The sequence below is a fragment of the Fusarium solani genome (genome assembly GCF_023522795.1).
Source record: "Fusarium solani strain SB1 chromosome Unknown bctg00000011, whole genome shotgun sequence".
Taxonomy (NCBI): Eukaryota; Fungi; Ascomycota; class Sordariomycetes; order Hypocreales; family Nectriaceae; genus Fusarium; species Fusarium solani.
Genome location: NW_027072149.1, coordinates 1,857,912 through 1,884,128, shown reverse-complemented (window position 1 = coordinate 1,884,128; position 26,217 = coordinate 1,857,912). Strand labels below are relative to the sequence as shown.

Below are 26,217 nucleotides of genomic sequence, written 5' to 3'. Positions count from 1 at the left end.
CCACACAGTAACAGAGATGGTTTGCATTTGAAATGGCACCTAGCATATTTAGTCTCCCTAACAAAGCTCGAGGCGTGTACGAGACACTCAAATACCAACTTGTCATTGTTGTGGGATGCGACTTGAGACAGGTGTGATCGATACCGCGATATCCATTTTCATCGATGCAGATCGTCGAATATATTGCCAATAAGTTCAGACTTTGAGTTATACACGTCAACTTTCGCCGGACCCGATCGAGGGAGATAACTAACGCCTTGTCTAACCCCAGTCCAACATCCGCTGCGATTCGGACGGGCCGGGATGTGTGATCGACGCTTCAACTCCGTCATGCAGGCCTTGTGTGGGGGCATCGCCGCAAGTCGCGCATTCTCGCCTATCCTCAGGATCCCGTGTCGCAATATTTCGAGGTCTAGGAGCCTACTTCGGGTAACCATTGCGAAGATTATATTTATACGGTGACAGAAAGACTGATAGCGGGGCCGTTTATCCGGCGGTGACGGAGCGAGGCCGTCCTCGCGACGGAGGGTTCGGAGGTTTTGTCGTCGATCAAACCCCGTTTTGAGCGGAGACGAGATAAGCATGAATCAGCCACCTGCGTAACCGGTTGGGATGATGTACACTGTATTTATTCCAGAGGTTCAACACATTCCATCTTGCAAGAGACAAAGGGCAACTCATCAACATGGCAACGACGTTTGACATCTCGCCCGAGTGGAGGGCAAGTCAACTTCATTTTTACTACCGCCAACTCTTTATCACGCCCCCATTGGTTTCACGTCGCGATGCAGATCTAAGTGGAAAGACGGCCATAGTCACAGGCTCCAACACCGGGCTAGGACTAGAAATAGCACGCCAGCTTCTCGACCTGGGCTGCAAAGTCATCCTTGCGGTACGAGATGAAGTTAAGGGCGAAAGGGCCCTCCAAGAGCTCATAAATGGCTGCGATCTCCCATCAGGTTTTGTCGAAGTCTGGAAACTCGACATGTTATCCTACGAATCCATCATGACCTTTACAAAGCGCGCCGAAAACTTGCAGCATCTCGATATCGCCATTCTCAACGCCGGGGTACAGAAAGCAGAGGAATCATTCACGGCAAACGGTTTTGAGGAAGGCTTTCAAGTAAACGTCCTGTCCACTATGCTCCTGACAATATTGTTGCTGCCTATCATCAAGGGAAAGAGAACCGGAAGCAGTCCTGGCCAGATTTGCATTCTATCATCCGACATGGCCGCGTGGTCCAAGTTCGAAGAAAGAAACACAACTCCTGCCCTTGGATGAGTTAGTATGGGCAATTCGAGGTGTGAAGGTTAATATAGGTGGTTACCAATAGTCCGTCGTGTTGGAGCTCTGGTAGGTCCGTCCTTGTATCTTTCGATACTCATAAATGCTTGGGGGGGCTGATGCCGTGGATGAGTAGGTGCTGGTCTCAAGGTCAGTTCATACTCTCCTACCATACAACAGGGCTTTTGGACCTCTCCACATCATCACCGGTGTCATTGCCATCCCGACCAGTGACCTCGGGGTCCTACACGGATTAGCACATGCCGAGGCTGCACTGGATGCCCACGAGCCAGGTGCATACAATGGCAATACCCTGGCGGGTCTGTTCCTCGTTGCTCATTTCGGATAGTATTTCCGTACGCTCTGGAACAGCAATGGAGATGGAAAAACCACGCACAATACGACCGAGATGTCTGGTGAGCCATATAACCACGTCATGCTCCGTATAACCCCTCAGCCAAGGCTCTACGCGAAGAACCGGCCTCATTTGTGTTCAATAGCAAGGATAAAGTCATGTAACCCAGCAACTTTCTAATGGCTCTGGTTGGTTGAATGCAATGCTACCCTAATCGATGACTTGATTTGTCGCTCTCTTCGACATACAGAGCACCTTCCCCCTTGAGAGCACGCAGATGTCGGATCTCTTCCGTCGCGCAAGTTTCCTAAATCACGGTTAATAAAGGCGATCGATGCGTTTACTCCCGTGACGGCGATACCCCTTAGCGAACTGGGCATTATGCGCTGCGTCGACCTCTGAAACTTGTGCCGATGCTGACTATACCCGACATGCCCGACTTAAGACATTTATAGGTTGTTGATAGTATCCCTTACGCCCGCGAACGAAAGCTCATCAAGAGTTTCCTCATAGAGCTGCTTCGCAAAACGCAAGCCTTCACTCTTATATACAATAGGCGCCATTCTGGGAAGAGTAAGTTAGGTAAAGCAAGGCAAGACAATAAAGTAAATGTGGCAGAAACTCACGGCTGAACTTTAGCATCTTCGATATACTGTCCATGGCCCTGGTCACCGAGGGTGGTGACCGCGTTCACAATTGTGCGAGCTCCAACGGAGCATGTCCGACTGAACAAGAAGGAATAGATGTTGAAAGCAAAGCGTAGTGTGCCCTGAAACTCCCGCGAAAGCTGTGAGTCGCCACAAAGTCCGGGATTCGCGCAAGAGACGGTGGCCTCGGACGGAGAAACATGCTTAGAGAGCTCAGACAGAAACAGCTGTCCGAGAAGCTTTGTTGTGCAATAGCGATCCATCAAATCCCATTTAGGCATCTTTTGCTTAAACGCCGATAGAAGACCTAATGACGAAAAGCATGTTGAGGCATTTGACGTAGCGCAAGTCTCACTGAGCTGTTCACACAGGTCGATCCGTTAACTATTGTGTAGGCACGAGTGGCTCACCATGATGTTGGACGACAAATTGTATGCTGTTCCACTCGGCGACAACCCACAGGTGAGAAAGGTTCATGCCGAGACATGCATGTTCTGATCGTCAAGTAGCGCATCTTGGATGTCGGAACGGGAACCGGAATATGGGCCATGTCAGTCTCACCCTACCCTGATCCAGAGCCCGATTGACCGATCAGTGATATGGCAGACAAGTTCCCATCTGCCGAGGTCATCGGCGTTGACATTTCACCTACTCAGCCTTCCTGGACGCCTCCGAATGTCAAGTTTCAGGTCGACGATGCTCAGCTGGAGTGGACCTTTGAGCCTGCCTCGTTCGACTTTATCCATGTTCGCTATATGCATGGTGCCTTTGATGACTAGCCGAAGCTGTATAGGCAAATGTTCAAGTTTCTGAAGCCTGGTGGTTGGTTCCAGCATATCGAGCCCAATATCCACTTGAAGTGTGAGAACCCCAAGTCGGTGGCTGAGAACGAGTGAGTACCTGTGTGAAAGAGTGTAAATAACCGAGCTCACTTCTTCAGAACCTTCAAGCAATGGGCCGAGCTCTTCTTCGATGCCGGCGACAAGATCGGCCGGACCTTTCGCGTCACCGATGGCATTATGGAGGAGTCGGCCCGAGACGCAGGGTTCGAAGACATTGTACACAAGATCATCACGATTCCTCTCAGCGGCTGGCCAAAGGAGGAGAGGCTCAAGAAGGAAGGCCAATTCGTTGGGTTGTATATGGACCTGAGCTTGGATGGCTTTGCTCTGTACCCGATTGGACAGATCCTTGGCTGGAGTCGCGAGAAGGTGGACGATATTGTGTCCAAAATGCGGGCCATTATCCGAAATCCGAAGCACCTTGGCAGCGGAGACATGTGAGTGCACCGGGGCTGTGACTAAGGGCAGTACTAACCTGACATCTGGTAGGCACATGGTGTATGGCCGAAAGCCACTCAAGACGGATGAGTGAGAGGCGCCGGAAGACTCGGATTGAGGGAGATATGGGTCGCGGGGTGGCAGGGTAGATTGCCTCTTTCACTGAAATTCCCAGTTTCTACTTCGATCAAGATCTCTCTTTTGCATTGCTATGTATCTGATCTCTTTGAACTACTTCCTGCAAGCTAAGCCAGAGCCAACCCAGCTCGCAGATGGTGGATACGGGTAGTATTTAACAATTGGAAGCTTCCAATTAAGCCTTTCCTTGCTCCCTGTTGTCGTTGACCAGCGCAACCTCGGCGACATACGACTTGAACTTGCGAGCAGGAACGCGGTTCTCGAACATCTCCTGGACCTCGGCGTAGTTGCGGCCCTTGAGTTCGGGAAGGCAGAAGTAGAGGTAGACGCACATGGGCACTGAGAGACCGAAGAAGACGAAACAGACCTTGCCGCCGAGGTTGGCCTGGTCGGTGTTGATGAGGTAGGGCATGACCTGGGAGACGAGGCAGGAGAAAGCGGTCGAGACCATGATGTTGATACTGTAGGTCTTTTGTCGGAGTTGGACACTGGGACATGTTAGTTTTGCTTCGTTGGGTAGATGGAGAGATTTTTACCTAGCGGTTTCACCACCGACACTGTAGGCGACAGCACCCAGGGTGGCCTGGTATAGGAAACCCCAGATGACCATGAAGGCGACAGTCGCGGACAGACTGGGACCAGAGCCAATCGTGCTGATTCCACCGATTACGAGCAAGAGAGCCGTCATGACGAAACATCCACCAACGATCAGAGGTCGTCGTCCCAAGCGATCGATGAGCGGCCAAGAGCACATGTTTCCAACGAGCTGAATAGCATAGGCGATTTGACCGATGGCCAGAGGATCGTTGACACCGGCGAGACGGAAGTAGTATCTGTTAATTATCAGCCGAAGTCTCAACAGCTGGTTAGTGGGTACTCACGTAAGATAACCGTTGATGAAACCAATGCCAATGAACTGCTGAGAGAGGTACACCATGATAATAATGGTGGTTCGTCGCAGGTTAGTGCCCTGGAAACACTCAAGCCACTTGCTGTTCTCCTGCGCCTTCTTGGCCTCCTCCTCCTTAGCAATGGCAACGGTCGCAATAGCCATAGCAGCATCCACATCAAATCCATCACCGTTGAATCGTCGGAAAGCCTTGGCGGCATCATCGCGGCGGCCCTTGATGATAAGCCATGTAGGAGACTCGGGAAGGAAGAAGAGGTTGAGGAGAAGAAGTCCGGGGGGGATGACCTGTGTGATCAAGGGAATACGCCAGGCCATGTCCGAGGGATCCTTCTTGCAGGCAAAGACGACGAGCGAGTTGAGCCATTGGCCAAGAGTGATCATGGTGTTCTAGATTTGTTAGTACCACACATAGAACACTTGGCACTTGGCATTCTCGAGAATACTTACCAGCAGAGCCAAGCATAAACCTCGCATCTTGATAGGCGCAAGCTCAGCAACGAAAACAGGACCCAGCGAATGACCCAGACCAAATCCAAATGTCGAAACAACCTTGCCAGCAAACAACATCAGGATAGACTTGCTAAAGTACTGGACAATGATTCCTCCGAGGCAGATGACACAGGCAACGATGATGGTCTTCTTTCGACCGATAAAGTCGCTGACAATACCAGTCACAAAGGCAGAGGTGAAGATTCCAACGGTGGCGGCCGCGTTGAGAATTTGCTGGTCGTGAGCGGCGACAACCCAAGTCTCACCAGCTTGGTATCCGAACTTTTTGGCGAAAGGAGTAACGGCGAGGAGTTTTCCTGTCATGGACATTTCATAGCCAAAGTTGACGGGAAGAAGGTAGATGATCAAGCCTTGGCGGTCAGTTTTGATGAATGACAGGCGTTTCTGGTGAAGGTCACTTACAGAACATCAGGACGCGTCGGTTCTCCCAAAAGTCATGCCAGACGAGGTTCTCGTTGGCCCTGCTGGGAGGCAGAGCCGCAACCGCGCTCTTGGGCATCTCCTCCAGCTGGATGGCCTCTGGGGCCTTTGGCTCAATGTCTTTACTCATGGTTGATGCTGCCGTTGCTCAGATGAAGATGCAACCTTGGATGATGATGGCATCAACATCGACGCGCAGATCTTGGTGATATATAAAAAAAAACATGCAAAGTCAAACTTAACCCCAGATCTTCCCCGCAAGTAAGAAGCCGACTCCTGGTAAGCTTGTTTTCGGGATGCGGAGAGAGCAGGTTTTGCCTTCCGATTGGGTTCTCACCTCTCGCCTTCAGCCCCTGGAAGGGAGCGGGTCTCGGTTCGTCCAATGCGAGGTTTTCGTCTCCAACTGTTGGAGTGAATCTAGAAGCTTGAAGCACCCTTCGTGTTGGCCCTAGTCATGAACCTGGATCTGAAACTCCTAGTCGGGCAAACCTAAGCGCTTTTGCTGCTACCCTTGCACAAGCGAGCCACAGACCATTCCTATATCTTGCTAGCACGTGGATCCCGAACCTTGACCTTTCGGGGCAGACGCTATTTGTGCGTTCCGGATTGCCTGATGGGTTCCGAACATTCAAAAAGGCATCTTCTCCTCCGCCAGCTCGTCCTGATTTATCACACCACGTGCGGAGAAGTCTTCACCAACCCCATGACCGTAGCTACCCCCCGCAACTTAAGAGTTCCTTTCCCCATGGGCAGCTATGTCCGTTCAATCGGGTCACTCTTAGTCAGGCAAAGAGACCTGCGTCGGTCAAGCTGACCCTGGCGTACCTGGAAAAGCGGCAGTTAACCTCGGCAAATGGGGCGAGCAAGGTTAAGCAAAGTCAACGTGATGCGACAAAGACCACCACTGGATGGAGAACCGATCGATACTACGCTCATATTGAATATGACGTCCTTGGAAACCTGTAGCGCCTTCTCCGCAAATTCAAGTCGAGTGTTATGGCGAGAATGGCTAGCATGCTCCATCAATGATCTTCAGCATCACGCATTTGCCCGGGGATACTCGGCTACATTAATCCGCAATCCTAGTTATACTCGGATTTCCAGGATTGTAACCGCGGAATATGGAGACAATAGGGTGCATGTCATGAAGCTATAAAGTAGCGGGATCCGACTGTTTGGAACTGGGAGCTGCATCCTCACACCGGGGTAGTTACACGATGGCTTCTCTTCTGAAACTTGTCACGGCGGCCCTTGTGCTTGCCGAGAGTACCGTTGGTGCTGCTACCAGGCAACCGCCCACAGTGCAGGTCAAGAACGGTACCTATGAGGGCAAATACGTCGCTTCATATAACCAGGATCTCTTCCTCGGTGTTCCCTTTGCCCAGCCTCCCGTGGGGTCTCTTCGTTTCCAGAACCCCCAGCCCTTGAACACAACCTTCAAGACCAGGAAGGCAACCGAGTATGCTGATTCTTGTGTCGGATACGGAGTAAGTCATCATCACCATAGCCATTAGTGAAATATTTACTGACATCTTACAGAACAGCCCTGCTTGGCCTCATACCCTCGGCGAGGACTGCCTGACCCTGAACATTGTCCGCCCGGCAAAGTCAGGACGTGGCAAGAATGACAAGCCGCTGCCCGTCGGTGTCTTCATCCACGGTGGAGGTTGGTCGATGGACTATAGTGCCAATGGCGTCTACAACCTGAGCTTCATTGTGGAGGAGTCTGTGAAGATGGGAAAGCCTTTCCTTGCTGTCTCTGTCGACTGTAGGTGTTCTGACCAGTTTCCAGTAGCTTGATGGCTAATTCTTGGCAGACCGACTCTCTTTCTGGGGCTTCATGGCCAGCAAGGACATCACGGACGCCGGTATCGCCAACCTCGGTCTGAAGGACCAGCGCATTGCCCTGCACTGGATCAAGGAGAACATTGCTGCCTTTGGCGGCGACGTTGACAAGATCACCATCTGGGGCGAGAGTGCAGGGGGTGGTAACGTCGGCTATCAGGCCACTGCTTTCGGAGGAAAGGATGAGGGCCTTTTCCGTGGAATCATTGCCCAGTCAGGGGCTGATGGAACGGACATGAAGAACTTGACTAACCCCCAGAAGCGCTACGACACCATCGTCAAGGCCGTCGGATGCGACAAGAAGAAGGATAAGATTGCCTGCCTGCGAGATGTTCCTTTCGACAAGCTCAACGCGACTAGCGCCCTCGTTCCCGGTAACTTTTACCCCGTTGTTGATGGAGATTTCATTCCCGACTACTCGTCAACGCTTCTTGAGGAGGGCAAGTTCACCAAGGTGCCCATCCTTCTTGGCACCAACGCCGACGAAGGCACGCTATTCGGAAACTGGGGCCTCAACACCGACGAGGAGGTCAGAAACCTCATCGCATCAGCCGGTCCGGATGCTAAGACCATCGACATCCTTATGGCTCTGTACCCCAACGTTGATGCGCTCGGTCTGCCCGCTGCGTATCGCGTGAGGCCCGATGGCCCTGTCGGAGCCCAGTTCAAGCGTGTCGTTGCTCTGCAGACTGATCAGCTCTTCACTTCGTGGAGGCGCTTGAGGACTGACGCTTGGTCCAAGTATGGAGCTACTGCGTACTCGTACTTGTTCGAGTCGCCCAACACCCAGAACTGTAAGTGATAGCCAAGAGTGCTCGCTGCTCCAAGCTGACAACATTCCTGTAGTTGAGTTCTTCGGTACTCCTCACTTCACCGAGATTGGCTACGTCTTTTACAACAGGATCGGCCTCGGCTATGCCAAGGGTCAGAGCCCTCTGACTGGTGCCTCCAAGGAGGTTCTCCAGCTGGCCAAACTCGTCACTCGCATGTGGATCAGTTTCATCAACGATCTCGACCCCAACAGCCACGGCAGTAAGATAGCATCTCCAAATCTCCCAGTTGAAACAATTTAGCTAACCAACCAAGTCCGCGGTGTTGAGAAATGGCCTGTGTACAAGGCGGGCGGTGGCTACGGAGAGAACTTTTACTTCAACCCCAATGGCTCCAGTGTGCAGCCTGACACTTTCAGACTTGCGCAAACAACCTTTATGAACTCTGTTACGAGGGAGCAGTATGGACGGTAGAGCTACTAGGCGCAGCAAGCTCTTGTTGACAACTTGATATGACTTCTATGATCGGCCTTGTGTAGCATACATCTTGGCTTTTTTCTTCATGACAGAATAGATTTGCTCACCTTTCATGATTCAGTACCCGTATCGACCCTAATAGACTCTTATGATATCCATATCGTGCTTTGTAGTTGAATCTCTTCTTTCATGGGGTGTTCTTGGTGAGGTTTTAGGAGTCTCGCATCTCTTGAGAGTTTTCAACATTGCCAGCACTTATCTACACCAAGATGAACTCACCAGTGTGAAAACATCGCAGGAATAAAAACGTTCATAACTTCTATTACTCAAGTCCTATGAAAGGCCATTAAGCGTATAATTCAAGAGATGCCAAGTTATACGGCCAGCCAAAGACCCATCTGGCATCTCCGTGACGCAAGAGGCCAATCCGACGGTAAGCGATACGACAAGCAGGGTCCTATCACAGCTGACAATACGACCCTATCACGTTTCCTGCCGACAACACACGGACTATCCAATGTGCACATATCATGGCACTATTGGCAGACATCTGCAAGCCTCAGCCATGTGGCGTCGGTCCAAGTGACAGCGGGTGCATGACCACTCTTGCATCGAAGATCAATCAGAAGACTGGAAAATCATACGATATCGGTCAATGACATGGCTGGGCAACAGTCATTTGGCCTTGATTTATGGCCTCTTATCGCTTTACACGTAGCCTTTCTTATGCTGCTCTGCCTTAAAATGTCAGTGCATCTCTGGATGTTGAAGCAGGGAGCTATTGAACTCTAATGACGACCATTTATCGATGACCGATCTACGCAGTCCGAGTCTTCAATTTCCTCACCGATATTCTGTCTGTGGTAACATCCACCTTCGTTGGGTAGGCACCTTTGCAGTCGGCCCAGCAGCATCAGCCCCGATTGACAAAGGTGCGATACGGAGAACATGGCCCGCCTCAGCCCTAAAGCCGATATGATGACGCAACCCATTTGAGGAAGGCGAAAAGACGGCGAGTAAACTTAAAGTCCAGAAATGGAATTCACGTGAAGAAAAGCCGTTATTCTCGTCCATTTCGAGAAATCCCGAGGGCTGATGGATGGCTGATGGATGGCTGATGTCTGTTCGCGCGCTCGGACGGACAGCTGTCTTGCTGCAACCTTTACGAGGCTCGATGGAAAGTCATTGCTTGTCACCAGTACCTCGAGGGACATGGAAGGCCTGACTTCTTCTAGGTCTTGTTTTTCCTTGATTAAGGTTTTTACCGAGGCAAACAATCTCTTATTAGCCGTGGCTGGTTCTATCGGTGAAATGGGCCGAGTCCAATATGAGCCTGGCATGACTGGCTCTCATCTTTTCTTGAAATCCCACTTACGATTATCCTTCTAATCTTTTTTACTCTCTCTATTCTAATACAGCTGAAGAGAATATTGAAGTCATCAGCAAGGAGTGCGGTTTTGGGTATAATATGAGCATGACTTGAGTCCAACGTGGCGAAACAAACTTCCGGCATCGCAACTTCAAAGACGACCTCGTGTAGAGCTAGAAACACGAAAAGTTTCCTTCGAGGCTCATTTACATAATTCTTCCGACCACAGGGCTTCATCTCGCGATGTGAGGAGACAACGCTCAATTTAAGGGCGCCTTTGACGACATGCCCCACTGAAGCAACCCCACTCGATGCATCAAGACGAGGATATAAAGATAACCGAGCAAGCTTCAAAATAGCCTCGTTCATCAGCAAGAAGATCACATCAACGCACTCACCATGGCGCTTTACATCCGACAGCTTAGCATCAACGACCTCGAACGGTCTCTCGTCGTCGAGACGGCAGCATTCCCTCCCGCAGAGGCGGCCACTCGTGAAAAGGTAGCGCTCGACCGATGACGTGTAGAGTCCTTCACCAACCGTGTTCTAGATCGAGTACCGCTTGACCGTCTGTCCCGAGCTCTGTGTCGGTCTTTTCCTTCGCTCTGGAGCAGAGTTACCCGCTCAAGCCCCTCAGGACATCCCCATCATCACCGAGGGTGCTTCAGACGAGGATGTCCTGATTGGACACGTCATTTCCACAATGTCGACAAACAAGCCTGTGCGAGACGAGGACATGGCTTGCCCACCCGAGTGGAAGACCAACCCGCAAGCCGACTACGAGGTTGGTCATAAAAAGAATGGCACGACGATTGCACTGCACGCACTTGCGGTCTCGCCCAAGTACCAGAGGTCTGGTTTTGGTAAGGCGCTCATGACGGCGTATATCGGCCAGATGAAGAAGGCTGGCAGGGCTGAGAGAATCTCGATTCTCACCTATGACCGCCTTGTGCCTTACTACCAGAAGCTCGGGTTCGAACACTACGGAAAGAGTGAATCGGAATATGCCGGAGTGGCCTGGCATGATCTGGTAAGTACACGCCCAGAACGATTCTTCCAAATGTCGCTAAGGGCCATAGTCATACGTTTTCTAATCCAAATTCCTACCTGTATCAAATGGAAAGATTCTGATGCGGATATGTCTCGGCAACAGGAATGTGGATGGGCTGATTTGACCGAGGTTGATGGAGAGACTAGATATGGGTTTTGGTTTCTGGAACAAATAAACGTGTGAAACATTCCATGTATGGATGAAGCCGGGAAAGGGGCTATACATAGAAGCGAACTCAACGTTGATACTCTCGAGTTCAGCATCAAGATTCGAGCCGGTCAGTTGTGAAAAGGGAACAAGCCCGAGTGCTCAACCGCAAGTGCCTAGCCTTTTTGACCAAGCAGCAGGTGATATAGATTTATTTCCAGTGAAATTTCCGTCCATGGGTCGCCGTCACTTTTGATTCGTTCAAGCAGCATGACACAAAGTCTCTTTTCACGTGGGCCAGTGATGATTGACACGGTAATGTGCCATCAAGGTAGCCGCACAATGACGACACACATGGGCCCCCAGTGGCGAAATAACAAGCAAAGCGATGACGAGGCAGGCTGCTAAATGGGGGCATGTGACACATGTTTGCTGTTAAAACAAACTTCTTGCGGGGCTCGAGGAACGACACCTTTGTCCGTTCCCACTAAACCAGGACAGTATATTCGCCCAACCATTGCCGGCACAATGGGATTCGAAGACAAAGTAGACTCGGAGGTGGGTTTGCATGGCATCTCCCATCACCTGAATGGTTCTAACCTCCCAAAGGCCGCGCGGGCGGCTAACGCCAAATCGTCGCACCTCCTCGCAATGTACGGAAAGAAACCAGCCAAGAACCTCTTGCATCACCAACTAGACGTAAGTACCTTTTGAACAATCTTCCTTTGTCCACGATGAGAAATGAGCTCGACTAATCTAATTTCGATGGTAGGAAAGAAAATACTTTGACTCGGGAGACTTTGCGCTATCGCAAGCTCACCGATCATCCGACATTGGCAGCGTCTCGACCGGCAGTCAACATCCACAACGGGAGGATATATCCCAGCCTAGATCCTTCGTGCCAAGCTCTAGCAATGTCGACGAGAGCGCTAACCAACGTCGGCAGGATGACAACAGCGGTCGCGAGATGGACAAGGAGAGCCAGCTCCATGGTATATTGTACCCCGAGCATGACATGTCAGGGCTAACCAAGAAAGAATCCTCGGTAACCGCTCAAGAGAAGCCGAGAGATGAACATGGCTAGTAACCTCCGAGTAATGGGTTTCTGGCCGGATATTTTTCAGGCCAAGTGTCGTGCTTATTGTGCAACGAGAGTTTATGTGCATTTGAATCAGTACTAAGGGTTGGAATTAGGGCGGCACGGGGGAATGAATCAAAAGTGCCAAAGATTGCTACGGAATGAGGGACCAACCGAGATAGAACTGTCATTGAAACATCCAAGGCTACCATGCAAGTGGGCCCCGAACCATCAGTTCTAGACAAGTCAGCCGGGTTTACAGGCGAACCAGTGATGCGAGGCTTGAGAAAAATGGCCAGGAGGAAGCTATGAACCCCCATCTGAATCATCACGAATGGGACGCTTTATTGATGGCGCTTGTCAAGAAGGCCCGGTCTCGGCCTTTTCCACTCCATCAGCCGTGTTCTAGCGTCCACTTGCCTCGCCAACCAACATGGACTGTGGGGGACCAAGTCTTGGGTCCGACTGCCTCCAAGCAAGGCATCGTGAAGCAGCACATTGCATTTCCAAGGCAGAGGCCATGTTCAATATCCATATGAGGTAATGCGTCGAATCTATTATACTCCGAGGAAGTATAGACAATTAAGGTTATTTGCCCGAACGCAACGTCGCTTGATTTTCCTAGTGTTATCGCATCGGGGACTCGGGACACGGTTCCGACGGGACGCGCCGTGCCGCTTCGAAATCAAGGCTGTTGAAGATAATGCTATGCAGCAAAGAGATAAATGCTACCTACGCCATCAGGGCAGATGGCCTCGTGCAATACCACCTTCCATTCAGCCGTATATCTCCGCGGCTTCTTCTTTAAGCAATGGTCAGTGCAACTCCTGGTTACGACCAGATACAGGTTATGGCCAAAGTTTGTTAAGACCTTCCCAACAGGGACCCTTCCGATGCCACGGTCCCTGGTGACGCGTTGCATCAAACACCAACGGAACGAGCATGCACCTTGAACCTGGGCATTGACGTGACATTCAGACAGAGATATCCCGTCAACCCCCACTCAAAAAGCCCATTACTCATTGTGTGACCGAACAAAAGATCCTTTCAAGTATCAAAAACAAGACCGAAATAGGCTACTTGGACTTCCACTCGGGTGTCCTCTTTTCAAGAAACGCCCTCACACCCTCTTCCTTATCAGCCGTGCTAAACGCAGTGTAATACAAGCTCCTCTCAAAGTCGTGATCACATCCAAGATCATCCGCTAGGTACCGTGTCAGCGCCAGAATATCAAACAAGGGAGGGGACCGGGTGCTGTGCCGGGTACTCGCATTTGCATATCGCCTCCTTGGCAAAGGACAGAGCCGTGGGGCTCAGCGCGGCGAGGCTCTTTGCCGTCTCGAGTACGTTGTGCAACACGCTCCCGCTGTCGTAGATGTCGGCAATTAGTCCAGCGGAACGGGCCTCGTCTGCCGAGATGGGCCTCCCGAGGAGGATCATCTGCATTGCCTATAGTGGAAAAATATCAGCTTCCCGTCCCGGAGCCAAGAGATGCAGTGCCAAAATACCTTGAACTTGCCCACGGCGTTGGTCAGTCGTTGGGTGCCTCCGGCGCCAGGGATGAGACCAATCGTGACCTCCGGCAGACCGAAGCGGCTATCTCGAGCGGCAAAGATGAGGTCGCACTGTGACGGTGGTGGGCATTGTCAGCAAGCATCATTCGTGTCTCTCTGCATGTCTTGGGTTGGGACGACGCCTCAACGTCAGGGTTCAGCTGTCAGCTGTCATGGGGGGCTCAGATCACGACTCACCATCAAAGCGACCTCGAAGCCTCCGCCGAGCTGTCAATCATCAGTACGTGGTACTCCACATTAGATCCGAGGCTAGTCTCTTTGTTCTGTCTGTTGAACAAAAGATCTGCTCTCGAAAAAGGGTATTTGCCACTCACCGCCATTCCCTCAACTGCCGCAATGACGGGCTTCCGCACGGATCTCATGCCCGTGCATAGATCCTCCAGATATCGACGACCCCGCGCGGCCTCCGCATCGAGAGCCGAGATCTCGCTGATGTCGGCTCCCGCTACTCGCACGTCAGTCAGCTATCGCAAGTGCCGGGGTGGTGGTACCCCTGGTGTGTGGAGCAGGGCATGGCATGGCATGGCAGTGTAGATGTGCATGGGTGGGATGTGGGCTCTTTACCGCAAAAGAAACTTTTGCTGCCAGTGACAACAATGACTCGCACGCCACTATCCCGGGATGCTTCCTGCAGCTGTTCCAGAAACACGGTAATCAGCTGCTGGGAGAGGGCGTTGCGCTTGGTTGGCCGGTTAAAGGCGAGGACTCTGACTCCGTCAACCGGAGTTGAAGCAATGACCAGATCTTCGCTCATTGTGTAAAACAAAGGTGTAGTAATCACAGACAGACAAGAACTTGGCGCAATCGACTTGAAAGGTCGGGTCCATCCTGGGCGGTGTTGGCTCAAATAGTCGCGTACGCCAATAACGCGGTTTAGCTGCGTCGATCAATGTGGATATGGGCCGCGCAGCGCAGGCTCAACTGAGACACCTGAAATGATTGTTCGGCCAACAAGACTCGCAGGCGTGCTCGGAAGGGAAAGTGTGTCTCGGTTCGCTGAATTGAGGCATTTCTGATTAAGCGGTGGTTGGGGGTGCGTGGATCATCAAATCTGCACAACCCGCGTCGGGCAATTGTCGATGCAAATCGTTTCTTTTTCGGCCGTCGACGTCGTGTCGATCTTCGGGCCTGTCAATCCGTCGGCTCGGTGTCAGTTCAAGCGGTGATGCGAACCATTTACAGAAGCTCAGAAGATCCTTGTACTTACGGTTGGCGGTATGCTTTTGGCCGTCAGTTCAGAAGATGTCAAAGTTGAAAGATGAAAAGACGCGCAACTTGCAAGGTTGATCCTGCTTATATGGGCTCCAACTTCCAAGCCATAATTCCCACTCGACAACCCAACAAACAGTCAACAAAACCTCAGCTTGCATCTCCCTCCCCGAGAACCCCACTGAGACAAACCACACCCCTGCCATCCCTCGGCTCATGTGAGATTCTGCAGCTGCCGGAGCACGATCCTGCAGTTCCCGGTCTGCTGGAGAATGCTTGGCAACCCTTGTATCCGCGGTCATGGAACCGTCTCTGGCCTATGTGGGTGTCGTCTTGCAGGGGGGTTCCACAAAGCGGGCGACCTATACACACACACATCTTGGGAGGCTTCCATGTTCAGGTACTTGTCGGGAACAATGCTCAGCCATCGAATGATTTTCCACAGCCATCCGCATTGTCATGTGGCATACCCTCCAAGCTAGTTAGTGCCCTCGACGCTATTTGGCCCGCGTGCGCTTTAGCCTGGCGTAGACGTCTCCCCCTCCAACACCACTTACCCGATCAAGGCGGAGCAAAGGTCCCCTTTCGGTCATCAGTTTTCACAAATCTCGATACCAACAAGCCCAAAAAAAAAGACGCATATCCTCCCCCGGGGGGGCGGCTGGAGCTGAGACTCGGACCGCGTGCAGCTGACTGGTCCAACGGCCTGGCCCTCTTTTCCCAACAGTGTGTGCCAAGTTCATGGCGGGAGGCTGGCGGGAGGGAAGGGACACATCAAGAAGCGGAGAGGCCTGGCTATTTAAGGAACGGGCTTCTTGTGGTGTAGGGACATGAGCACTCGATTAATTTTAAATCATCAACACCAATCTCCTCCTCCTCGACCTGCACGTCGAGCAATTTGAGTTTCTTTGATTATTACCCGGCGTCGATCATCATCTTGTTGTATGAGCACTTCATCAAAAGTCCCACCCCCAGCTAGCATGGAGCCATCTATGCCCTCAGTATCTCTCGGCTCGGCCGTACCCATCTCGTTTACGAGAGGTACCTCGAGCAGGCCTAGCTTTTCAACCATCACCGAAGCCTTCTACCACCATGCCTCCTCACAGCCCACAGCAGTCGCGGCCCGAGACCTGTCGGTCGAACCTCCTGCAGAGATCAGCTATGCAGAGTTGGCTCAACGCAGTGTCAGGTTAGCCCGACGGCTTCAGAACCTTGGAGTTGTTCCTGGGGATAGGGTGCCGCTTGTTGTGAAACGTGGTGTTGGCATGCTTGTTGGTATCGTCTCCATCCTGTCATGCGGAGCTCAGTACGTTCCTCTAGATGGATCTGTTGTGGCAGACGAGACACTACAGTTTGTCTTGAAGCAAGCCGGTGGTCGCACCGCTTTGGCTTTGAAATCAACTGCCCATCGTATACTCGATGCTGGAGTCAACAATGTCGTTGTCATTGACGACATGGACGAAGTTGAGCAAGACGCCACAAGTCTCGAGGACTTCAAGCCCTTGAGTAACCCAGATGACGGATGTTACGTGATCTACACATCAGGTATAGTTTGGCATATCTCATCCAGAGGTGCTTGGTTGCTGACGAGATGTAGGCACTACAGGGACACCCAAAGGGGTAGACGTCACCCACCGCAACATAACAAACCTCGTATGCCAGTCACCTGGAAACCTGGGCATCTCTACTGGAGTATGTGTAGGTCAAGTACTGAATGTCAGCTTTGATATGGGCAAGTAATTCAAATCAAACTTGGGTGAGGGTTGGTGGCTAACTTGGGTGAAGCTGCTTGGGAAACCCTTGGCTGTCTGTCAAACGGCGGCACGCTCATCATGCGTGGCTCTGACTGGTCAAAGGCATTGAAACAAGTAAGCATTCTCCCGTCTTTTACTGCTCAGCAATCACTAATCCATGTGTAGATTGAGGTCTTGATTTGCACACCCAGTATCTTGGCCAAATACAACCCCTCAGACTACCCAAACCTCAAGGTGGCAGCCACCGCGGGTGAGCCCTCTAGCCAAAAGTATGTTCTACCTTTTGCATCAAGATTCTTCGTCTAACTGGTCTTTAGACTTGCCGACCTCTGGGCATCTCACCTAAAATACTTCAACTGCTATGGCCCAACTGAGACAACAATTGTCAACACCATGCAACCTCACCAAGCCGGACAACCTCTCTCCATCGGAAGGCCAACACCAGGAAACAGCGTCTACATCCTCGATGAATTCCTTTCTCCTGTTGCGGTTGGCGAGGTTGGCGTTGTCTGGGCTGGAGGTGCAGGTGTTGCCCGCGGCTATGTAGATTTGCCAGAGAAGACGGTTGAGAGATTCAGACTAGACCCGTTCGCTCAAGACGGGTAAGTCTTCACAAGTCTGCCTCTTGATGCATCTACTAACACACCTTGATAGTTCCAACATGTACAACACTGGAGACCTTTGCCAGTGGAACCACGACGGAACCCTCCACATCCTCGGCCGCGTCGACGACCAAGTAAAAGTAAAGGTGTGTACCTATAACCAACCAACCAAACAACCAATACTAACCACCAACAGGGCTTCCGCGTTGAGCTAGACGGCGTCGTTGCAAGCCTCAACTCATGTCCTGCAGTGGATTCTGCATCCGCCCTCCTCATCGACGGCGAGATACACGCCTTCCTCACGCCCCTCGGCTGCCCTCTTCCAGAAGTTCAGAGCCACTTGAAGAGTCGCCAACCTTACTACGCCATGCCGACAAAGTACCACTTCTTTGAGACACTGCCCATGACGCAGAATGGAAAGATCGACAAAACGGCGCTGAGGTTGACGGCATCGTCTCCCGTCAAGCACATGTCAACAGACAAAAAGACTTCCTTTGGTCTTGTTCGCGCTCCTCAGCCCGTTCATTTGGGCCATTCTCGGTCCGACTCTTCAACGTCAAGTGCCACGCAGTTCAGCACATTCTCCGACTCATCCGATGCCACTCTTATCGATGAGCATCAGGTCGATCTCGAGAAAGCTCTCCCTGAAAAGAACTATGGCAAGCACACACGCGGTCTTCGCTATAGAGCTCTCATCATCTACCGCCGCCTCTTCTCCCTAGTTGGCCTGTTCAACATCTCGGCAGCCATCGCCCTGATCCTCACCGGAATCAGCCGAGAGTGGCTGGGCAACATCACGGCGATCAACCTGGCGACTGCTGTTCTCGTCCGCCAAGAATTCGTCATCAACGTTCTCTACACGATCACCTGCAGCGTGCCCAAGTCTTGGCCCCTCTGGATCAGGTCTCGCTGCGCCAAGATCTATCATCTTGGAGGTGTCCACTCTGGTGCGGCTGTCAGTGCTGGGGCGTGGCTGTTGGCGTCCAACATTGCCGATATCGCCTGTATGTATGGAAGCTGTGCCAACTGGGGTACGCAGTCGATTGAGTCCAAGACCATCTCGTGGGTCCTCTCTGCGCTGTTCGTTGCCATGATCGCGCTTGCGTGGCCCTCGATCCGGAAGCGCCACCACGATCTGTTTGAGAAGACGCATCGATTTGCTGGTTGGACCATGCTTGCTCTTTTCTGGGCTCAAACTGTTCTCGTTACCCGAGACAGCGCACCAGCTGGTACCTCTTTGGGTCAAGCTTGTGTTCGATCGGTGCCATTCTGGCTCCTGGCTGTAGCTACCGCGAGTGTCGCCTCTTCTTGGATGTTCCTCCGTAAAGTCCCTGTTCAAGCCGAGGTTCTTTCCAACCACGCCATCAGACTGCACTTTGACTACACGGTTCCCGTCAATGGATCATTCACTCGACTGTCATACAAGCCTCTGATGGAGTGGCACTCGTTCGCCACTATTCCCGCTCCCGAAGCCGTCAACGGCAGGCCGAAGGGCTATTCGCTCATCGTTAGTAACGCTGGCGACTGGACCAAATCGACCATTCAAAACGGCCCCTCCCATATTTGGACTCGCGGCGTGCCAACCTGCGGTGTCATGCGTATCGCCACCCTCTTCAACCGAGTCGTTCTCATCGCAACCGGTTCAGGCATCGGACCCGTGCTTGGACACATCCAAAACCCTAGCTGCGCAACACAACTTATCTGGTCCACCAAGCAACCAGAAGAGACATTCGGCAAAGCTCTCTGCCAAACAATCAGCGACCGAATTCCGAACGCAGTAGTCCACGACACCAAGAAATCCGGCCGTCCGGATCTGGTCAAAATGGGCTACAACCTAGCCAAGAGCTTCCAAGCCGAGGCCGTCATCATCATCGCAAACGAGAAGATTACGAAGAAGGTAGTGTATGGTTTGGAGACGAGAGGCATTCCTGCTTATGGCGCAATTTGGGATAGTTGAGCATATTTTTTGAAGTGTAAATGTCCTGTACTTGTTAGAGCATGAAGCATGAGGGACTGGAGTTTTGGGGGTTAATGACGCTTTGAGAAGCCGGAATGAGAATTGATTCATGATTTATGGTTATTTGATACCTTTTGACTCGAACTCTGGAATTGATGATTTGGAATACCCTCACACGCGTTATCTCATAGGCTAGCTGTTAAACTCTGTCAAGACCTGTCAGATTAAGTTTCAAACTCTGATCGCGGTTCCGGCTGTGCGGTAACTTTCCACCCATGTCACAATGCTACCAAAAGGGTCCGGGTGTGTAAATCAAAGGTAGACGCCCTGGGTGGAGAGTTTAACTTTGATGCAGCGGGTGGTGTGCTGCTTCAACGTTTGTCAGGGTACATGAACTGCTCCGGTAAAACATGTCTCAAAGAGCGCATGAAGCCTCGGACCGCCCCTGCAGGAGTTTATGCGCAATTAACAAGACTACAACTGTTGATCCAGTATAGAAACCATCAAGATATCTAGCTATCTGTCGAGGTTGTAGCAGGTCGGGTTGCCAAGATAGTGGTGATAGTCCATATCGTGCCGCGGAAAATTATACCAACCACCAACCTTCATCACGACCCAAGAGACGCCGGATCCTGATGAATATCCAACATCCCAATCATCAAGCCGTGTTTTTTTCCAAGGTCTGCGCATTTTTCCTCGGTCTTTCCCCGCCAGATAACCATTTTGTTGGCGGCCGTTGTATCACGACGCTTGAAGTTGGCGCATCCAGCAGATTCACGACAACACTGAGGAGACATAGACCATCATTGATAAAGCATTCGTGATAGGTACCTCACATAAATGTGTAAAATGTGTCAAATGTGCCTTCAAAGTTACCGTTGTCAGGTGAAATGACTTTTCAGCTTGTCAGCGGGCAGCGCACAAATCCTCATGCCCGTGATGGCTGTACTCTCATGAAGTAACCCAGAGCATGCTAGAGATCTGTTTGCGGGAATTTCATCATTATTTCACATACGCTTGCCATTGCACCGCTCTCAAAAAGCCTATTTTCTTCCCTAAGTATTCCAGTACCACCAATGGCCATGCCGCTGACTCTGCGGTTGAAATGCTCTGATAGGGTTAAGTGTACATGGAACATTTCTCGGCGATTATAACTACGCCTTTCGATTGTGTATTTTGGTAAAATCTTGTATTTAAAGGAGCACTAATAGCCTAAATGCTATTCTGAATCATTGGCAAAATAAAGGCTCCTGACGAAGCATACTGACTCGGTTCGTGTGAAGATCGGGAACGAGACAACCCACGCTACAGTGCAGAACCACTACAATTCCCTTCTGGAGCACGAAATTTAGACAAAATGGGGCTATCTATAACTTGAATTTTAAGAACGTTATCCCACTGGATTTGAGTCCCCTGGAACCCATCGCGAGGCTCTCGAGCGGACGCTTCTTGATGGTCTAGGGTGGCACGATGGTGCTACTTGGTGGTTGTGTCATCTTTGGCATGTCCTGGGGGACTCAGCCTTGGCTGGGGTAGCAAATAACGTGTTGCACTGTTAAACGAGTATCAACTGCGCAGTAAAACTACACCTCGAGTGATATCTCTCACCGACGTCACCATCACGAGCTCCTTTGTTCACGCTGTGTTTGATCACGGAATCTCACGTGACTCGGAGACGGTCGGAAATGAAGTCTCCACACCGCGGCGACTTTTTCAAAAGTCTCCGCTCCGCGGTCCGGCACGGCACACGCACGACTGGAACCCGCACTGCCTACCGACCTGACCTGACGTCGCTGGAGGGCCTGGGGATATCCTGACATTATCAGCCTTTCTACCTTGATGGCCAACCTTAGAACCCGCCTTGTAGCGGCCTTCTCAGCTGCGTGACATGGACCCCCGCACAAATACCGACAAGTCCCGCCATCGTGCCTGTGACCCCTGCAGTCAGTTCATGTCCCCCCACGAATTTTCCCCCGGGCTCGCAGACTAACAGGGCTCCCAATAGGGAAGCGCAAAGTGAGGTGTTCGCGACACATTCCGCTGTGTGAGAGATGTTCGCACTTTGGATTGGAATGCGAGTATTCGCCTGTTAGGACAATGGGGAGACCTCGTGTGCGGCAGCCTCGTCACGATGTCAACTCTACTACTGCTTCGATGCCGAACGATCTCATCAACATGAGCACCTTTGACCAGCCAATGGGTGACATCTTTGGAGACTTTACTGCTCAGCTGCCGCCTTTCAACATGGACTTTGGCGGTGGTCGAAACAGTTCACCTGGGCACGATTTCTTTCAGTCCCGACCGATAGACGAGGACGAGGCTCCTACTTCACCGCAAGATCATCAAAGCCCTTGCTTGCTTCATCATGGGCCAGGAAAGTGTGGGCAAAAGAGCCCAGATCGCGACACGACTCCCAGCCTCTCAACAAAGAAATGCAGTTGCGTCGAGTTGGTGAATCAGCACTTCTCTTCAGTTGAAGATTCCCTTGAGACATTCCAGGTTCTCAAGGTTCTACAACAATCAATACAGTCGGCAAAGTCCATCCTAGAGTGCAACACCTGTTTCGGATCGTGGGATACGAACCCCGGGACGTCTAGAAACGTCTACCTTCTCGGCTCATTAATGTCAAGCATCAGCTCTTCATACGGCGACTTTTTCCTCCACCAGAAACGCATCGCCGCCGAGTCAACGAGCAGTGGTAAACCTATCAAAGTCCTACTTGGCCAGCCACCAGATGAGGCCGCCACGGTGGAATTGGCCCTTGATGGTCAAAGCTATGGGGACTTCATACGGGCAAGCCTGAGACAGGAGCTGGGCCGTCTTCTGAAGTTGAGCGATGCGTTTGCGGAAAGACAGACTCGGTTACACAACCAAGGCCACGAAGGGTGCGAGCCGGGGAAGGACTGTACAAACGTAGAGTTTGTGCCTGACGAAAAACATCCGGCAGAGGTGTGTCCTAGAGATGTAGACATTACCGAGGTCTTTTCGTGCTTCCGCACAGTTGACCAGGTGCGGGCCGTTATGATGGAGACGCAGAAGATCATATCAGCATAACAACAGCGAGGGTGTCGGCGTTTAGCTCTTGAAGCATTTATGGTAGCGTGAAATATTGTTGGCACAATAAACGAGGGAATGGAATCCGGTTCTGAATCGTTCGCGAATTATGCTTCACCTACGCTCCAACCAGTCTCTCTATGACTATCGCATCTGATAGATGCCTTTACGTGCCTCAACACTGATAATCTCTGCTGGAAGGAACATGCGCATCTAAATGTGTATTGTATTGTAGTCCTCAAGACATGTCTACACCGCCTATCTGAGCTACTAGCACCACCTGCCCCTCTCCACTCGCTCAATATCCTGATCAAATGTCCTTGACCTTGGTCTTGAGGTTCAACAAAAACATGGATACAGCAGCCAGGATCACAGGAATAACACTGACCATCTCGCCCAGACCAGCATACGCGGGCGGGATGCGGAACTTGACCCAAGCGCCACTGGCCATGGTGACGGCGAGGACGTTGTACACACCAGACCAGATGAAGTTGAAAGCCATCCTGTTGAAAGACGCCTGACTGACATTGAGCAGGAAAGGAATCCCCTCAAGGCCATTCATGAGAACCACATCAGCCGCACCCTGGGTGACGTCGCTGCTGGTCAGTCCGCCGCCCATCTGAACGCCGACGTTGGCCTGAGCAACAGCTACAGCATCGTTGGTTCCATCGCCGCAGAAGACGACATACTTGGACTTGTCTTCCATGAGAGCGGCGACATAGTCACGCTTCTTAGGCGGGGTGCGTTCACCGACGGCATTTTCCGGGGGGATGCCAACTGTGGCTGCGACGGACTTGACAGCCATGGTCTGATCACCGGACACGAGGTGAACGGCAATGTTGCGGGCTTTGAGATTGGCGATGACGCGGATGGCTTCAGGGCGGATTTGCACCTTGAGACCAAAGACGATGAGAGGGATGGAGTCTCGGGTGATCACCAGGGTAGTGAGGCCAGCTTGCTGAAGACGAACCACCTCTGGCACATTGTCGGTGCCAGTCCATCGAGAATTTCCAGCTTGGAGTCTGGATCCTTTGTAGTCGGCCTCGATACCGGCACCCGGAACAACCCGAATATTGGACACATCAGTCATGCCCTTGACGCTCTGCTCACTCAAATGTTTCTCGACTGCAGCCGACACAGGGTGCTTGCCTCCTGCGACGAGGGCCTTTGCCAGACCAATAATCTCATCTTGATCTGTTCCAAGGATCACTTGCTCAACGACACCAAGTTCACCCTCGGTGATGGTACCAGTCTTGTCGAAAACGACGTCGGTGGTCTTTCGAGCACGCTCAGTCGTCTCGGCAGATTTGATGATGACACCGCCCCGGGCCGCAATACCGCCGGCGACAACTAGGACCATGGGGACTGCGAGACCGAGGGCACAAGGACATGCGACAGCGAGTGTGGCCACGGCATACGTGATGGCGTTTCCGATGGTCTTTCCTCCGCTGTAGCCACGGACCTCGATGCCGACAGCGACCCAAATGACGAGGGTGATGGCAGCGACGACGGCCATGGTTGGGACGAACCAGCTGGCGACCTTGTTGGCGAGATCTTGAAGCTTGGGCTTGGAGTTGGCAGCCTCTTCGACAAGCTGGGCAATGTCGGTGACAGTGTTCTTTCCAGGAAGACGAGTGAGCTGAGCGACGACAGTACCATCTCCATTGACGGTGCCTGCAATCAAGTCGTCTCCCTTCTTCTTGAGGACAGGCAGGGACTCTCCAGTGAGCATAGATTCGTCGACTTCGGTCTGTCCCGAAACGACAAATCCATCGGTAGGAACACGCGAATGCGGAAGAACCTTGAACTGGTCACCGTACTGAAGCAGTCGAGCGTCAATTTCGCGATCACCATCTTTAGCGACAAGGACAGCGGTGTTGTTCTGCTTGGATCGCAACGAGACGGCAGCGACGGCTTGGACTCTTGCAAAGGCAGCAATGAGGCGTCCGACGAGAATCAAGGTGACCAGCATGGTGCTTGTCTCAAAGAACTCGTCTTCATCCAGTGGCTTGCCGGCCATCTTGAAGCTAAAAGCGATGACAGAGTAGATGTACGCTGCGCTGATGCTCATGACGACAAGCATGTCCATCTCGACAGCGCGGCTGTACCAAAGGGCGCTAATAGCTGGACGGTAGAACTCGGGGATAGCGATGATCTGGACTAGGGTTCCGAGCACAAGACCGATAATTCCCTTAGTCTTGCCGTCAACTAGACCCTCGTCCCAGGAGACAACTGCAACAGGGATGGTGAGGGCAGCTGCCAGGGCAGTCTTTGTGAGTTGGTCCCAAAGTCGGCGACGACTGTTCTCAAGTTGAGGGTCGCCACGGGGTTGGGCAAGCCCTTGACATTGGCCCTCGAGTGAGGCGAAGAGATCGCGGGCACCAATGACAGTTGGCTCGTAGGAGAGACGGACGGTTGACTTGTCGAGAACTTGGACGTCCGTCACGCCTCGAGGTGGCTCATCCACCAATCTCTTCCCCTCCGCTGAAGAGACCAAGACATCGACGAAATAGTTGCCGCCAACCACCTTGCTTAGAGTGAAACCACTAGCCGTCGTGGCAAAACGAATAACTTCATCCGCATCCGTGATGGAAGTGTCGACATTAAACTCTCCATTCCCCATGACAAAGTTGACACGAGCTCGAGAGACACCAGTCATAGACCCAAACACACGCATCAACTTGTCAGCACAAGTAGTGCAATCCATGCCACTGACCAAGAAATTGACAGTCTCAGCACCATCCGCCTTTTCCGGGTCGCTAGCTTTGACGCCGCTACCGGAAGGCTTGAAGGTCGGGATCACGGGGCGTGGCTTGTGCTTGTGACCGGCATGCTTCTTCTTCGGGGTGGGCTTGTGGCTCTTGCAGCAGGTATCAGCGTCGCGGTCGATTACGCTTCGGCAGATGCAGCGGAGCTGTTCGAGATAGCTGCTGTACTGGTCGAAGGCGGCTTGGAGGTGGGTGTTGCAGGCAGCTCCGGTTCTGTGGCCGGTCGTGTCGTGTTCGTGCGGATGATTAGAGGATTCTAGACTTGAGTTAGCCCACACCCTGAGATGATACGGATGGGTAGGAGGATATGGACTCACTGTCGTGGCTTGGATCACCTTCGCAAGCCTTTGCACACTCGTGTGCTGCTACGTTTTGGATGCACTTTTCTAGAGGGACGTGTTAGAGGTGACACGGTGGAGTTATAGGTGGCACAGCTTACCATCACAGCGCTCTTCAGAGCCGCAGCAAGTAGAAGCTGTGGACATGACGCTGGCGCAGTCAGAGTCGTCACAGCACCCAGCGTGGCCATGATCGTCGTTGTGAGACTCATGGTCGTGATCATCACCACAGCATCCATCGTGGGCATGGCCATCATGATCGTCATGGTCATCGTGATCGGAATGGTGACCATGATCATCACCGCAGCATCCCGAGTGCTCGTGACTGTCATTGTGCTCTGCAGGAGGCGAGACAGGGGATGGCTTATCCCCATTAGGGTTTGAACAACACGATGCACCCATTGTTACGCTCAAAGATGCGAGATGAATAAAAGAGAATAGCCTGTACTTAAGATACCACTGATAAGATACAATAGAGGAGAGAATTTCATCCAGACTGTCCACGTTTCTTATATAACCCACAAAGGGGCTGTTTGCTTCAGGGCGGTGTTTATCAATCTGTAAAGTCGCCGCGCGCCGCGGCCCCGCTACAAGCGACAACAACTCTCCGCTCCGCGCAACTTGTCGGTGAAGCTCCGCTCAAAGGATACGCAAACCAAACAAAAAAAATCGATTAATT

The 26,217-nt window shown here is 52.0% G+C and overlaps 10 protein-coding genes across 10 annotated transcripts; 6 read left to right on the top strand and 4 right to left on the bottom strand.

Moving 5' to 3' along the window:
• Positions 1-685: 685 nt before the first annotated feature.
• On the top strand, positions 686-1,282 carry MRS44_015711 (uncharacterized protein; the record flags this gene model as incomplete). The annotated part of the gene is made up of 1 exon (XM_065619316.1): positions 686-1,282. The coding sequence occupies one exon, from the start codon at positions 686-688 to the stop codon at positions 1,280-1,282; it is 597 nt and encodes a 198-aa protein (XP_065475388.1).
• Positions 1,283-1,451: 169 nt separating this feature from the next.
• Positions 1,452-2,700, bottom strand: MRS44_015710 (uncharacterized protein; the record flags this gene model as incomplete). Its single annotated transcript, XM_046278725.2, has 6 exons — positions 1,452-1,529; positions 1,587-1,698; positions 1,889-1,947; positions 2,117-2,204; positions 2,267-2,646; positions 2,698-2,700. The coding sequence occupies 6 exons, from the start codon at positions 2,698-2,700 to the stop codon at positions 1,452-1,454; spliced, it is 720 nt and encodes a 239-aa protein (XP_046130148.2).
• Positions 2,701-2,886: 186 nt separating this feature from the next.
• On the top strand, positions 2,887-3,661 carry MRS44_015709 (uncharacterized protein; the record flags this gene model as incomplete). Its single annotated transcript, XM_065619315.1, has 4 exons — positions 2,887-3,033; positions 3,094-3,179; positions 3,228-3,566; positions 3,619-3,661. The coding sequence occupies 4 exons, from the start codon at positions 2,887-2,889 to the stop codon at positions 3,659-3,661; spliced, it is 615 nt and encodes a 204-aa protein (XP_065475387.1).
• A 219-nt stretch (positions 3,662-3,880) lies between these two features.
• On the bottom strand, positions 3,881-5,675 carry MRS44_015708 (uncharacterized protein; the record flags this gene model as incomplete). Its single annotated transcript, XM_046272187.2, has 5 exons — positions 3,881-4,193; positions 4,242-4,538; positions 4,587-5,002; positions 5,063-5,475; positions 5,528-5,675. 5 exons carry the CDS (start codon positions 5,673-5,675, stop codon positions 3,881-3,883), a joined length of 1,587 nt encoding a protein of 528 aa, XP_046130150.2.
• A 1,087-nt stretch (positions 5,676-6,762) lies between these two features.
• On the top strand, positions 6,763-8,634 carry MRS44_015707 (uncharacterized protein; the record flags this gene model as incomplete). Its single annotated transcript, XM_046270339.2, has 5 exons — positions 6,763-7,032; positions 7,085-7,313; positions 7,363-8,184; positions 8,237-8,422; positions 8,477-8,634. 5 exons carry the CDS (start codon positions 6,763-6,765, stop codon positions 8,632-8,634), a joined length of 1,665 nt encoding a protein of 554 aa, XP_046130151.2.
• Positions 8,635-10,405: 1,771 nt separating this feature from the next.
• Positions 10,406-12,288, top strand: MRS44_015706 (uncharacterized protein; the record flags this gene model as incomplete). Its single annotated transcript, XM_065619314.1, has 5 exons — positions 10,406-10,507; positions 10,557-11,036; positions 11,706-11,762; positions 11,814-11,903; positions 11,977-12,288. The coding sequence occupies 5 exons, from the start codon at positions 10,406-10,408 to the stop codon at positions 12,286-12,288; spliced, it is 1,041 nt and encodes a 346-aa protein (XP_065475386.1).
• Positions 12,289-13,512: 1,224 nt separating this feature from the next.
• On the bottom strand, positions 13,513-14,610 carry MRS44_015705 (uncharacterized protein; the record flags this gene model as incomplete). The annotated part of the gene is made up of 5 exons (XM_046276785.2): positions 13,513-13,731; positions 13,791-13,907; positions 14,034-14,063; positions 14,171-14,301; positions 14,421-14,610. The coding sequence occupies 5 exons, from the start codon at positions 14,608-14,610 to the stop codon at positions 13,513-13,515; spliced, it is 687 nt and encodes a 228-aa protein (XP_046130154.1).
• A 1,435-nt stretch (positions 14,611-16,045) lies between these two features.
• MRS44_015704 (uncharacterized protein) lies at positions 16,046-19,378 on the top strand (the record flags this gene model as incomplete). The annotated part of the gene is made up of 7 exons (XM_065619313.1): positions 16,046-16,610; positions 16,663-16,757; positions 16,922-16,933; positions 16,985-17,088; positions 17,137-17,421; positions 17,474-17,567; positions 17,618-19,378. The coding sequence occupies 7 exons, from the start codon at positions 16,046-16,048 to the stop codon at positions 19,376-19,378; spliced, it is 2,916 nt and encodes a 971-aa protein (XP_065475385.1).
• A 2,097-nt stretch (positions 19,379-21,475) lies between these two features.
• Positions 21,476-22,432, top strand: MRS44_015703 (uncharacterized protein; the record flags this gene model as incomplete). The annotated part of the gene is made up of 1 exon (XM_046276786.2): positions 21,476-22,432. The coding sequence occupies one exon, from the start codon at positions 21,476-21,478 to the stop codon at positions 22,430-22,432; it is 957 nt and encodes a 318-aa protein (XP_046130156.1).
• A 310-nt stretch (positions 22,433-22,742) lies between these two features.
• MRS44_015702 (uncharacterized protein) lies at positions 22,743-25,940 on the bottom strand (the record flags this gene model as incomplete). Its single annotated transcript, XM_046276787.2, has 3 exons — positions 22,743-25,456; positions 25,518-25,586; positions 25,640-25,940. 3 exons carry the CDS (start codon positions 25,938-25,940, stop codon positions 22,743-22,745), a joined length of 3,084 nt encoding a protein of 1,027 aa, XP_046130157.2.
• Positions 25,941-26,217: the final 277 nt, after the last annotated feature.